This window comes from Berghia stephanieae, chromosome 7 (genome assembly GCF_034508935.2).
Source record: "Berghia stephanieae isolate SIO BIC M18660-M18661 chromosome 7, UCSD_Bste_1.3, whole genome shotgun sequence".
NCBI lineage: Eukaryota > Metazoa > Mollusca > Gastropoda > Nudibranchia > Aeolidiidae > Berghia > Berghia stephanieae.
Window position 1 is genome coordinate 18,189,697 of NC_088366.1, and position 15,530 is coordinate 18,205,226.

Here is a 15,530-nt window from a genome sequence, read left to right on the forward strand (position 1 = left end):
AATTTCTATGATATCGCATACAACTAGGTTGCTTTTTTTTCCTTTTTCTTTCTTTTTTTTTTGGTCTTTCCAGCTTATTTTTTCAAGGCGACGAATTGTCCTCACTTCAAATGCTTCTGCTTTTCTTTCTCGAGTATATTCTTGACAAAAAGTGACGAACCAGGTGTTATTCATTTGAGAAGGCATAAGAAGCTCTTTCTTTATAGTTATATAAGTAACATGATAAAAATTCCTTGGCGACGTACCAATTCAGAATAGGAGGGTTGGGAAAGTTGTTTTGATAAGAACCAGAGGTAGACAGCGGACAGGTTGTGTCACAGGTTTCAGAATGTTAACTGGGGAGCTAATCGTTGAAGCTGGGCATAGCGTTATGAGCTTTGCTTTGTATCCAGAAAGGTACCGAGTTCGATATTTAGCATAAGATACTGTCTCCAAGGCATTCCATGAAGGAATATAGATTCATAAAACAAACGTCTGATGTTAACAGGAATCACTCACCCATTTTGTCCAAGAATATCTCATTGTAAATCATTAGCTTTCCATACATTCTCTAATTCCTTCAGATTAACGTGATTGGATCTGTCCCGTTCCTCGTCACCATCCCCACAGCTCTGATAGTTGGAAGACTATCAGACAGAATTATCCAAGCAAAAATAGCATCAAAGACAAACGTCAGGAAATTCAACCAGACTTTCGGTAAACATGCAGGCTCATAAAAACTTTATGAAATGCTAAAGTTATGAAACAAAGAAAAAAATTCAGTTAATAAATAATAAAATCATTTTTTTATATATAAATCAACCTGTAAGTTAAAGCCTAAGGAGTCTTAAGACACAATAACGAATTCTGACAGTTCCTGGCTTTCCGAATGATTTTCCTGCTCTCCGCGATATTTCCTTTTAAAGTATCTATTTATTTATCATTTAATTTCATTGACCATTTATTAATCTTTTCTGTAAGTATATAATTATAAGTATCTATACTTGTTTAGTCATTTTCAATAGTTGTCTTTTGAGAAAGCTTTAAAAAATGAACTTGAAAAAGAAATTTAATTTTTTATTCTCAAATCTAATCTCAACAGGCTTTATTTTTACCGCTACCCCTGTCCTCATCCTTGGCTATGTGACCCAGGGGAGCTTTGGTTTGGCATTCGTCTTTTACGTCATAGCTGCTATCGGTCTTACGGTTACCACTTCCGGATATATGTCTAATCCCGGTGAATTGAGCCCCGCTCATGCAGGTTTTCTTGCCAGTCTCGGGCAAGTCTTGGCTACCTGGGTATCTTTCGTCATTCCTGCCTTGACAGCGTATCTCACCACGCAGGTATGAGTATGAGTGAAGTTAAGTTTCTGGAAAATGTGGAATGTAAAAAGAACAATAATAAACAATAATGAATATAACAGTTTAAAAAGAAGAAAGAAAATTATTAATACGGGATCTTTCGGGCTCAAAACCTTTCTTTAACCAACTACAAGGGAAGAAGGACATTACTTCCGAAAACGAAATTTTCTACCTGGACGGTAAAGGGTGATCTTCCCTACCTGCAGCAGGATTGGATGTTGCATAATGAATATCATCGCCTTGTGAGTAATCAAAAAAGTTATTTGACATGGACGTGTGAACCAAACGTTACCTAGATTCGATGTTTGATTCGTTTCTAGAAACTTGTGATGTGTTCCGTAACAGATATAATTAGATTCAGTTATTCAAACTAATATTGTTCGGACAGACAACACCTGTTTAAAACCAATTGACAAATTAATGTAAGATTTTAACTAAAATTTACTTACACATTTTTATCCAATAATATAAGAAAATAAGACATACGTGAATGGAACATTATTTCATGGTAATATATTCAAGTAAAAATCAAAGCTTTGTATAAAAGCATAGCTAATAAATTGTCCAAGATAAAATTTAAAAAAAAAAAGAAATTCATTCAAAAACGAGGGGTACAATTGTTGATTGGTTCTATAAGAATACGCAACATCTTTTACTCTAAGAGATCATTAAATAAGATTATATTATAACAACTTCCGTTCTGAATCTCCCTCACTCACTCTCTTCTCAAGTCATCAGTACTCCTCACGATCATCACTCATTACTTTTTCATTTACTAGTAAAAAGCCCGCAATTTCGCGGGGAAAGAACTAGTTTCATTCGATTTTGTACCCACCACCATTTAATGAGGGCAGATTAATAAACAACGTTGTCTGTGTAACTTGGTACATCCTCTGTTGATTTTTCTGTGTGGCCCAACATGAAGTGTAAGCCACTATAGCCTCTGACCCGTGACACAGCAACATACAGTTGTCCATGTGTGAAAACAGATTGTGGTAAGAAAATCAACTGCGAAAATAAACCTGAAGTAGCAGACGTAAGCAGAATTGAAAGACAAGCTTGGAATCGAGAACTTACCTTACAGACAGTACAGTACTCTGGTGATCATGTTTACTGTTTTGATAGTTGATTGGTAAATTTGAGAGTTTGCCTATAATTCAAAACTAAGTAATATACACTGATCTATACTTACATGAAAGAAAATGGGTGTTTTGAACATTTTAATCCTGAGGTCAAGTGAAAATCTGAAGCAGACGCGAAAAGTATCAAGTATTCCACCATAATATGCATGTCTACTTCTATAAGCGAGAGAGATACAATTAACAGTTTGCCGTTAACGTTTAACTAAATATTTCCCAGGGCAATAATTATCACATCGATGGCATAAAAACGACAGTAATATTAGCAGTAATATAATTGATGTTGTTAATCGGTGAAACTTATTTAAAATTTGATTAAATCCGAATACCTTAATGTGATCGAGTGAATAATATCATTAGGAATGCCACGATTTGCTGAAAAAAGCCAATCGGACAGCTCCTCGCTTAGGAATTTATGTACTTGATGTTTATACTGGACAGATAGAGTTGAGGGTGTGACCATAAGTTAAACCTGGGTATTATCCACCCGAAACCATCACATTGAAAGCATCAAAGGGGCAATAATAATACCTGATATCATAAATAGATGAAAACTGTTGAAAACTTAGTATAGATCTGAAATCCTTAAAGTAATTAGGTGAATACATGATTTCAAATGCAACTTTTTACTTTTTTTTGCAACCTATATTTCATCCATTTTGATAATGCATTTGCGCAAGCGATACGCGAGGTGTGTCCTGGGACAGTCCTGTCCTAGTGCCGTACATGTTTTGAATAGAAGTTTTCTTCAGTGGGACAGGACAAATTCGTCCTGGGACAGTCCTGTCCTAGTGCGGTACCACTCTAAAGTATTTTAATCTAATTTTTACAGTGTCGATATTGGTTGATTTTGAGAGTGTTAGTGTCGTCGGTATATATTTTATGATATCTGTTTGACTCAACGAACTTTCAAACTGACTTTAAATCATAAAAGGAAATCAAGTTATCCGTTTATCTATATGTAAAAAATTATACATTTCTAATTTTCAAATCTTTAAGTAGAGTTGTGCGCCGTATATTTTTTTATTGACTCAAATGGGACAATGTTCTCCATAAGGCAATATTTTTTATAGAAAATAATAAAGTTATATATTTTAATTCGTCTCGTCATTGTTATTCAGTGTCTCGTTATGTTCCCAATCATCATGATGGCAACGGCCTAAAGAACTTCACTCGTCCTGTTAGTTGACAACGAAAACCCAATTGTAATTTATTAATTTATCAAGTAACATCGTTATCTCTTGGGAATTGCCCAGCATGGTATCTTCTCACTCTCAAGGGCAATACTGTAATCGAGCTTTAATACGTTCTAGCCAAAATTTTGATCCAAGGGAAATAATCAGCTATATTATCACAAACACTGTTTTTGGAAGAGTTGCACCCCTGCAATAAATTAGAAATGCAACTTCGAGATCAACAATGTCAATTCCTCTGCCAGGAAGGCAACTTAGCTTCCAATTTGTGACAATTCTATCGTGACTGGACAAACTTTGACATTGCTACTGGTTTAGAATAAGGGGATGACAGAATACGGTTTGCTACACTCCTATCTTGCATCGGACGAGCAGCTATGAATATTTATGATGGCTTCAATTTCGAAGGAAAAGAAGAAACAATTGAAAATATTACTGAAAAATTTAAGCTTTTCTATGCATGGAAAACAAATGAAAGTTACGAGAGATTTATTTTCAACTCCCGACAACAAGGACATGAAGAATCTTTTGAAGTTTACCTATCAGAGCTGAGAAAGTTGATAAAGTCATGTAATTACAGCACCATTGAAGATAGCCTTCTCCGTGATAAAATAATCATCTTAATCAAGACACAAGAAAACATCTGCTACAACAAAAGACCTTTCACTACAAAACGCAAGTGATACTTGTTATACGCATGAAACAGCCAAACCACAACAGCAGAGCATGACACTACGAGATCACTACATACATAATGTGCATCAAAGCAACCATTACTCATCATCTCGACACACTAATCAAAAGCCTCAATCCTCAAACTCAAAACCTCAATTTTCTCAAGAATAGTATTGATCTTCTCACTCGCTCCGAAAACCACAAATCCTCTACACAATGGATACTCTGCTGTAAATTTTGTGGCAAAAGTCACGAACGCATCAAAGAAAAATGTCCAGCATGGAATAAAACATGCAAGAACTGCAACAGGATGAATCACTTTTCGTCGATACATTCTCGTATTCATACGATTCATGACGAACATAACACCTCATACTCAGACAAAGACGATAATCAATAAGTTACGAAGCTAGGTACGACTACAATATCAGCTAGCATGATCGTAAACTACAAAAAAGTTAAATTTCAACTAGATATTGGTGCGGACGTCAATGCCTTACAAAGAAAATATGCATTTTCACAACAGATCAAACCGACATATAAAACGTTGATCATGTGGAACAAAGAGAAACTATTTCCCATCGGTGAGGCAGTAATAAAAACCAAAAATCACAAAACTAGACAAATGACATACATCACTTTCTCTGTTGTCGAAGATGGATTCAACAATCTATATTAGGACTGAATACCCTCAAGGAATTGAATTTCATTAAAGTCGAACATGGCAATTTCATTACTAATGTAAACGACAGCACAAATAATCAAATGGACGTCGGTGACCTCGGTGCTGTTGCACTTCATCTCGCCGAAAATATTATACCAAGAACACTTCCATGTCCAAATGTAACACTCGCATTGAAGGCAAAAGTCAAAAATGAACTGGACAGATTGACTTACTTACTTACTTACTTACTTACTTACTTACTTACTTACTTACTTACTTACTTACTTACTTACTTATCCGAACCAGCGACTATCTGAGCTCTAGCCCTTCGGTCTTGTGCCATGACGTAGAAGTTAGGCGTCTTTTGTAGTTGTTCCAGGTGACTATAAAGTGTGTTACTGATGCTTGGATTTGGTGGGAGGAATGTGCATCTCAGGTCTTCAAGAGATTGACATTCAAGCAAGGGGTGTGTTACTGTTTCATTGGGGTGTTGACATAGGGGGCAGGAAGGGGATGTGTCTTTGGACGGATTGACAGAACGAAATATAATTGAGCCAATCAAAAAATCCCACTGCATGGGTAACCCAAATGGCTGTGGTTGAAATGAAAAACGGCAAAATAAGAATATGTTTCGACCCTCACCAGCTAAACATTGCCCTCTAGCGGGAACATTACAAAATGCCAACACTCGATGACATACTTCCGAAACTCAAAAATGCCAAGATTTTCAGCGAATTTGACTTCAAAGAAGCGATTCATCATTTTCAAACTTGATGAGGAATCCTCGGAACTCACCACAATGATTTCACCATATGGCAGATATCGTTGGTGTAGACTACCATCTGGTCTCTGTGTAAGCAGCGAAATATTTCAACAACGGCTAAACGAGGCTATCAAAGCTATCAAATGTTGCTGATGACATTCTCATATTTGGATCATCTGTCACAGAACATGAAAACAACGTAAAGGCATTGGCACTAAGATGCAAAGACAAGCAAATCAGATCGAATGATGAAAAAGCTTGCATCCAGCAATCAGCAGAAATACAATTCTTAGGACACATAATTAAATATGATGCAAAATATAATCGAATTTTAGAAATTGGTCTACACGTACTTCATGTCTTTATTGAAGAGAGCGAAATTTGTTTATTAAAAAACTTTAAAAATAGAATAAACCAAAAATGAAAAACCAGATTTGGTTTCTGAGTAATGTATTTATATTTTTTTTTATTGATTCCTGTTGTTGGCTGAGGAAGGTTTTTGAGTCCGAAATGTTCCGGATTTTATATTTTGGTCTTTCTTCTTTTGTTTCTTTTTTTTTTTAGCTGTTATATTCATTATTGTTGACTACTTTTTACAGTCCATAACTTCTAGTAGCCTAGTATTACTTAAAGTTAAAAGACAGACATTTTCTAATGATGGCCATTTTGACTATGAACTCGATTGTCTTTGCCCAGTTAATTCGGACAGATTGACGCGGTGGATATATTTGTCACCTATCGTCTTAAAACTGTATTATGTTGGAGCGAACCGTGAACTTGAGATTGTGTATAGCACAATATCCACTAAACGTGCTCAAAGTGCTTTACAAGGATCCCTGACTAGCAGCAACACGTAAAATGTAGAGTTAGACATGACGCCTGTTAGGAGATATTATAATTTCTCCGACATAGACAGCGCTGTTAACGGCCAATTACTTGACTTATTGCCGATCGCCTCCTAATTTTCGGCCTGGGACGCTTTGGCAGGTTCTTTAATTTGTTGAGCGAGTTCTTTCATCGTTAAGTTATAGCCTGACACTGAAACCCAAAAATACTGGCATTTTGACGTCATTATTTGTTTTTTGCACCGCCTAGTGAGTTGTCGTTAGTAGTGCTCATTGAAACAAGTGGTCCCGTTGGTTGAACACAATGAATACAACTCACGATTTGTTTTCTTTTGAGGCCAAAGACTGGCATTTTGACGTCATTTTTTTGGTCAGTGTCGGGCTATAAGTTAACGATGGCTACGGTTCTTTCCACTGATGACGGCCTGCTGCGATAGATCTCAGGTATTCTAAATCATTTTCCGCATCTCAGTTCTTGCTTGCCATCGAGGCCCTTGATGTATTTATTTATCGCAGTGTGTTATGTTTGTTATGCCAGCTTGGTGTAAAGAATAACGCCATTACCTTAGTATTAGTAGCTGGAATATTTTTATCTCTCCTTAAATAATATATCCAAATAGTCTCCATTTTGTTTCCAAACTTTGAATCGATAGCGGTGTCTCTTCGCATTTTATGTAGCGATTTGTTTCTTATTTTGGTTGGGGGAAAAACTTGGGAAAAAATGGATATTTAGAATTCTCATGAGCTGTTTCCGATGGAAATCATCTACTTTAAAGGGCGGTTTGGGCCTAATTTTTAGGAAAATCCTTCAAGAATTGATTTTGAGAATTAGGTGGAAATGATAATTTATTCTCTTATAAATAATATCATTAAGTTCTCAAAATATACTATAAAGGCACGTAAAACACGATAGAAAAGGGTATAGGAAGTAAGAAAACTGTGAAGAACGGAAAGCTATTTTGCTATTTCCTCAATATGACATTTTTCTAGGGAATGAGTTACTGTGTCAAATGTTTCTCAGAATGTATTCCATGAAATTGTCTAAAAATGTCCACAGTTATCACAGTGATATTGTATTAGTTCACCATAGATATATTTATTTGGATAGGTTATGTGTATTTTAACTTATAATCCAAATTATACGTTTTTAACATCAATTTTGTCATAAAATTATGATTCGCAACTTTGCTATATGTTCAAATACGAATCCCATAATCTAAAGCTGTAAAATCTCTCAATGGTGACACAGAATGCTACTATGTTGATAAGAGCGAAGATTATGGAGTTTATTCCTTCATTAGCTTTTGCGGAAAATTTGCCTAAAGATTGTTATACTTTTTTATGCCAGACCCCAAATCAGGACGCAAAATGTGTATTACCACAGAACACAGATATCTAGATCTAATTTCTTTTTTTGCACCAAAATTGTTGGGTTATTTTACCTATAATAATGATGCAGAATGGTTAAAACCGCCTAATATATATATATATATATAATAATATATTATATATAATATATAATAATATATATTAATATATATATATATAAATATATATATAATATATATATAATATAGTATATATATATATATATATATATATAGGTATTTTTTTTTCTGAAAAGACCAAAACTGCTCCGTAACATTTAATCGTTGTAAATGGGCAAGTTTGAGACGGTTTGAGAGTATTTTCAATACAACAATGAGACAATACCAATTTGGGTTATCAGACCTAAAAATTACCAGATTGAGTCAGTATGTCACATGTTTTGATGTTAAATTCAAATGTTTGCCTCATCTTCACAGAGAGATCGTCACAGTTGGCAGCTCATCTTTTACATCGTTGTCGGCATTGAGGCGTCAGTCTGCATTTTCTACCTCATCTTTGGTTCAGGTAACCTTCAACCTTGGGCCTTGGAGGACGTTACCGAGGAAACGCCTATCATTCCGAAACACAGAAGAGGTCAAGAACAAGATTTGTTTTGATAATAATTATCATTAGCATATTAATTTTTTTTTAAATTCCATATCCTTCACCAATTATCTATCACTTTCTCACAATGTCTCCGCAAATAGTCTTACTATACCACCGTGGAAACATTTAGTGGGTGTAGAAAAGTGGGCCGACGCAGGTACAGAAATAGAAGTCAGTATAATACAGTGCTTAGAAAGCAAGTAATAGTCACACCAAAAAGGGGGTCTTTTCTCTCCAGGACAACGAGCATTAGATGTTCTGAATAAAGATCACTTGTTCTGTCATAAAACCAGAAAATTGGGATGACTTATTATTTTACAGAACAACTATTCATTTGAGATGTGAATTATTGTTTGGGTATTTGCAAAAAGCGGCCTCGAATATATTAAGGCAAAGACCAAGCGGCATGCTCTCTCTCTCTCTCTCTCTCTCTCTCTCTCTCTCTCTCTCGCTCTCTCTCTTTTTCTTTCTTTCTTTTTTTACTCTCTCTCAATCTCTCTCTCTCTCTCTCTCTTTCTCTCTTTCTTTCTCTCTTTCTCTATCCCTCTCTCTCTCTCTCTCTCTCTCTCTCTCTCTTTCTCTCTATAACCCTTTGCTATCGAAAGTATTTTATTTGTTATGTCATCATTTATAAATGGATTAATAAATATTTGAAGAGAAGTGAATTAAATCTGACATTTCTTTTATTATTGTTGCTAGTTGCAGACATATATTCTGATTACTTTAGATAGTAATTCTCTTTCCGTTGTTCACACCTACATAACCCTGCATTGAGAGGCTGGGTAATACCTTGGTTCGCCTACAAATAAAATGCATGCTGTCACTTCGAGCAATATCCACTAAATGCATGTGCCCAACTTGTACATAATATATGCATGTCTGACATCCGAGCCCACTTATGGATCCAGTTTAACATTGTTGTAATGGATACTATTTTGCACCATTTTGTGAGATTTCCACTACAACAATGGGTCCATAAGGAATTGGGTTATCGGACCTGCAAATAAGTGCACGACGTGTATATATATATATATATATATATATATATATATATATATATATATATATATATATGTATATATATATATATATATATATATACATATATATATATATATATATATATATATATATATATATATATATATATATATACCCATAGTGCTTAACAGGGGTCTCAAGCACAGAAAGAAACAATGCACCTGTAAAGCAATCGTTATTTTCCCAAAGAGAGAGCGCTGTTACCAGCATAATACTCATTACAACGATGTTTGGTGAGAAAATGTGAGTACTCATCCTTTACTAAGGATCCATCTTTGCGACTCCCATAGCGAGGCTCGAATCCAACACCCTATAGGTCAGAATGAGTGTCATACAAGGCTAACACATCGTGTGTGACCTGGTGTCATACCATCACCTCATCAGATCACAAGGCATGGCGCTCTATAACTTGGTCAATGAAGTTCATTTATAATCACTTATTGTTAATAACACCATTATCAAATATGGGTGCCGATAGCTCAGTTGGCAGAGCACTTTCTTCAATGCTACGGAACCAACGATTATGACCCCGGAGGGAAGTCAAGATTTTTTTCTGACACCCCCCCCCCCTTCTTCCCCTGTCAATACAGCAGTGATTTGGTAGCTGGATCTGTTAGACATAATGGAAAGTACTTTACGATAGACTAGTGTCATAACCAAAAGGTAACAAGTATGGATTTGCTATTAACCGCTTCACGCTATAGGAACCGGGAAAAGCACGGGCTCCATAAGCCTAATGGCTCAGAAGGACTAATCTTTTTATTATTATTATTATTAATCAATTGCAATCGAACCTGGTTTGAACCTGTGTTGGCTTTGAATTTTGAACTTCCTTTCCTACGCCCTATTTTGTCAACCCAAAGAATATGAATGGGTAAATGGGTTTAACACGACGTGTACATACATGCAGGTCTGACATCCGAACCCACTTATGGGCCTAGTTTAGCATTGTTGTAATGGACACAATATTGCTTCATTTTTTTAGATTTCCATTACAACAATGATGAGCCCATAAGGAATTGGGTTATCAGACCTGCAAAAATTTGCACGTCGGTTTAATATTGATATCATAAGATCTGGCAGAAATTACTCTACAATATACTTGCAAGGGGGCGAAGTGGCCGAGTGGTTAAGGCATTGCACGGAGACCCGGAAGGTCCCGGGTTCGAGTCCCGCTTCAGGCACTTTCGTTTTTTTTCCTTGGGCAATATTATTAATCCCCGATTTTCTCACTTGGACAACATGGGTGATTCCAGTTGACATCAGCCATCTTGTTTGATGAATTATTTATATTCCTTCGTGGAATTTCTAGGCGACGATATCTTATGATGTCTTGGCGGAAGGGCATAATAAATAATAATACTTGCAATTACTTTTAAAATGACATACACTTTTCACTGTTAGTTTCACGGTATGAAACTCGGAAATAGCTCAAGCTTCACATTATGCGTTCCCTCAAATTAGGCGGAATACAATTTTTAATTATATAGATTAAAGCAAGCTTAGGTGTTGAAGAACAGAATATGAAAATTAAAGAGAACGAAGAAAGGACAGTCACATTTTTAATTTTCAAAAATAAAAAAAAACAAATTTAGATTTAAATTCAAAATTTGAAGACGTGAGCATTTTTTTTCTTTACTAATATATTAAACTGTAGAAAAATTCTAAAATGCTAATATAATAAAATGCTCTGACATATGTAATACGATAAATACACATGACATGTACCCGACATGTACAATTTATGAAGGGCTGACATCCGAACCCAGTTATAGGCCTAGTTTAACCCCCTTGCGGTCTTCAATTCTATATGAATGAGAAGCAAAAATTATTAAGAAAATGAAACGGAAAACAACGGGTTAATTAATGCCTTGTTATAGATTTGATATAAGTCATAGTTTATGAGCTAGAACCATAATACTCTTTGGAGGGTAAGGTTATAACACATAACATTTCTCTAACTCATCAATTGATTAGTTAATTAGTTTATTTATTTATTCATTCTCACGTTTACTGGGCTATATTATACGTTTGATAATCAATTTATCGATCCTTTTCTGACCTGTGCACTATGAATGCTCTGACTCAGATCTAAAAATAGACTAAATGAGCTAACCATTCGATAACACGATCACTGATCACCGATTGGTTCAATGGCTGACCTCTGAACCGACAATCTCGATAGTCAACCGCCAAACCTGGTTAACCATGTTGTTTGTGGCTTATATAAACGTTTGCTCTGTTATGCTTTCTTCAATCCAGCAAATATTCTAGTCGTTCTGTTGTCCGGCGATAAGACCTTTGTTGGTTAGCCGCTTACTTCGAAAATGAATCCAACGACCACATCAAGAGCTAAGAGGAGAGTGTTTACGGGTCTGGGGTACCCCATACCTCAGGCCCACAACGTTTACACAGAGTGCACGCGTTATGACAGGGACCGCGGACGCTAGTAGACAGGAATCCACTCACATTTACAGTCCTTGTCTGAATCAAATAAAATCCCCAGGAGAAGTCGGGGCATTGCCTACAACTGCCTGTGTTATATTCGCACTAACGTGGAATTTCGCAATGTATGACAGAGAAAGGAACTACAACCACACTTCACTACAGGTACTGTTGTGATGACGTGAATTTGTAGTGCTACGACCTCCCCGCCCACCCCAGGGGTTCCTTTAGGACGACCTCCAACATGCAGCGGCCACGCTATCACACATCTAGTGTGCTATGTAGGTGCTGGAGGTTATGTCTGTTGGGAACCCCACCACCCCAGGATCACAAACCAGGGAGTGGGGCGCCCATTTTATTGTCAATCGATAAACGGGCGATACCTAATATACCCCTCTCTGGTTTGTGGTTTTTGGGTACCGTTGATACGACTTGCGGCACCGCTTAGAAGTAAGTAAAAAGTAAGATAGATAATCATGATAATTAATTCATTTTTAAATGAACATTGGATTTGGTGACATGAGAAGAAAATAGTGCTATCCTTATCAAAATTACGAATTTCTTAATTTATGCTCTTTTTTTTTTTTTTGTTTGTTTGTTTGTTTTTGTTGTTTTTGTTTTTTTTGGGTTTTTTTTTGTCTTTCTTTATTACAGGTTTAAAGCGAGACTGGTGTTAGAGCGTTTATGTTTACATTAATGAAGTCTTTCTCAACACAACCAATCCAAGGACATGGATTTGGTTTTGATTACACATTGAAGCCTTATACGTATCTAGTTATAATTATTATTATCTAGGTGTATTTTTCGTTAAAAAAAAAAAGACAAAAAAAAAAAAACAACTCACAAAATGTTCAGATTGTCAGAAAATGGCAGTAAGGGCGATTTCTCACTCCGAATTACACACTATTACAAACAAAACAACACCAAATAATAAAAAAAAACACCAAATAAAAAAACAAAAAAAAACCTCTTTACCAATGTGTCGAGTGTGTGTATGTGTGTGTGTGTGTGTGTGTGTGCGTGTGTGTGTGTGTGTGTGCATGTGTTCGTGAGTGTGTTTGTGTTTCGCTTTTTTAAATAATTTTTTTTTTGCTCGTTTTCGTGTTGTTTTACATTGGGTTTTTTTGGGGTTTTTTTTTTGTTTTTGTTTTTTTGTTTTTTTTTTTTTTTGGGGGGGGGGGGGGGGGGGTTGCCTTTTTTTAATTTTGTGTCTGATTTGTGGGTGTTTTTTTTCTCTTCCTTTTTATCTCTTTGTTTGTTTTTTCGGAGTCTTTTGTGTTTACGTGTGTTTGTCTGTGTGTTGTTTTTTTTAAGGGGGGGGGGGGGGGGGCGGTAGGGTCTATACTTAGCAGAAAGAAGAGCGTGTGATGGGTGAGAGTTTGCTAAGGTATTAAGATAGTAATCAGAACAGCTCTATCGGTGTGTCTTTTTTACGAAACCCGCCGAAACCCGCCGAAACCCGCCGAAACCCGACGAAACCCGACGAATCCCGACAAAGTTATGGGAAGTAGGTGGCAGTGGGGAGTGAACCTAGAACTCAGGAAAGTGTACACCATTGGGGAGTGAACCTGGGACTGGGTTTCGGTGGGTTTCGTAAAAAAGAACCAGTGCTTTTTTACGAAACCTGCCGAAACCCGCCGAAACCCGCCGAAACCCGGCGAAACCCGACAATATCCAGCAAAGTTATGGGAAGTAGACAACTGTGGGGAGTGAACCCGAGACTCAGGGAAGTCGGGAGTGAACCTGAGACTAAGGTTATCGGCCGGTTTCGGCGGGTTTCGTAAAAAAGAATTAGTGCTTTATTGCGAAACCCGCCGAAACCCGCCGAAACCCGACAATATCCGGCAAAGTTATGGGAGTTTGGCAACAGTGGGGGGTGATCCTGGGAGTCAGGGAATTGCACACCAGTGGGGAGTTAACCTGGGACTGTGTAAAAAGGATATCAGTGGGAAATAAACCTGGGACTAAAGGGAGATGGATACCATTGAAAGTTGAAGCCGGATATGGGAGTTGAGTACCAGAGGAGAATGAACCTGACACTATGGAAGGTGGGCGCCAGTGGGGAGTGAACCTGGGATTCAGGGAATTGCACACCAGTGGGGAGTTAACCTGGGACTGTGTAAAAAGGATATCAGTGGGAAATAAACCTGGGACTAAAGGGAGACGGATACCATTGAAATTTGAAGCCGGATATGGAGTTGAGTACCAGAGGAGAATGAACCTGACACTATAGAAGGTGGGCGCCAGTGGGGAGTGAACCTGGGATTCAGGGAATTGACACAGTGGATTAACTGGAATATGTAAAAGATTTCAGTGGAAATAAACCTGGGACTAAAGGGAGATGGATACCATTAAATTTGAAGCCGGTATAGAGTTTGGTACCAGAGGAGAATGAACCTGACACTATAGGAGGTGGGCGCCAGTGGGGAGTGAACCTGGGACTATGTAAAAAGGAGATCAGTAGGAAATAAATCTGGGACTAAAGGGAGATGGATACCATTGGGAGTTGAAGCCGGATTTGGAGTTGGGTACCAGAGGAGAGAAACCTGACACTATAGGAGGTGGGCGCAGTGGGGAGTGAACCTGGGACTATGTAAACAGGATATCAGTGGGAAATAAACCTGGGACTTAAAGGGAGATGGATACCATTGAAAGTTGAAGCGGATATGAAAGTTTGGTACCAGAGGAGAATGATCCTGACACTAGGAGGTGGGCGCGAGTGGGGAGTGAACCTGGGACTATGTAACAGGGTTAGTGGGAAATAAAACCTGGGATTAAAGGATAAGGATACATAGAAAGTTGAAGCTGGATATGGAGTGAGTACCAGATGAGAATGAACCTGACCTATAAAAGGTGGGCGCCGTGGGGAGTGAACCTGGATTCAGGATTGCACACCAGTGGGGAGTAACTGTGAATATCTTAAAAAGGTATCAGTGGAAATAAATCCGGCTCCATTATGATATCCCTCTCCTTTAGTCCAGATTTATTTCCTACTGATATCCTTTACATATTCCAGGTTCACTCCCCACTGGTGTGCATTCCTGAGTCCCAGGTTCACTCTCCACAGGCGCCCACCTCCTATTGTGTCAGGTTCATTCTCCTCTGGTACCAACTTTCATATCCGGTTTCAACTTTCAATGGTATCCATGTCCCTTTAGTCCAAGGTTTATTTCCCACTGATATCCTGTTTACATAGTCCCAGGTTCACTCCCACTGGCGCCCACCCCTATAGTGTCAGGTTCATTCTCCTCTGGTACCAAGCTCTCATATCCGGCTTCAACTTTCAATGGTATCCATCTCCATTAGTCCCAGGTTATTTCCCACTGATATCCTGTTTACATAGTCCCAGGTTCACTCCACACTGGCGCCCATCTCCTATAGTGTCAGGTTCATTCTCCTCTGGTACCCAACTCCCAAATCCAGCTTCTACTCCCAATGGTATCCATCTCC

General features: G+C 37.5%; 1 protein-coding gene across 1 annotated transcript in view; it reads left to right on the plus strand.

Moving 5' to 3' along the window:
* LOC144976164 (sialin-like) overlaps positions 1-9,259 on the plus strand; it is a gene marked incomplete in the record, with an annotated part of 32,001 nt that extends 22,742 nt beyond the window's left edge. Inside the window, 3 exon segments of the mRNA XM_078920345.1 lie at positions 564-696; positions 1,082-1,323; positions 8,426-9,259. Of these exon segments, the coding sequence (XP_078776471.1) occupies positions 564-696; positions 1,082-1,323; positions 8,426-8,605 (555 nt within the window).
* Between the last annotated feature and the right edge of the window lie 6,271 nt (positions 9,260-15,530).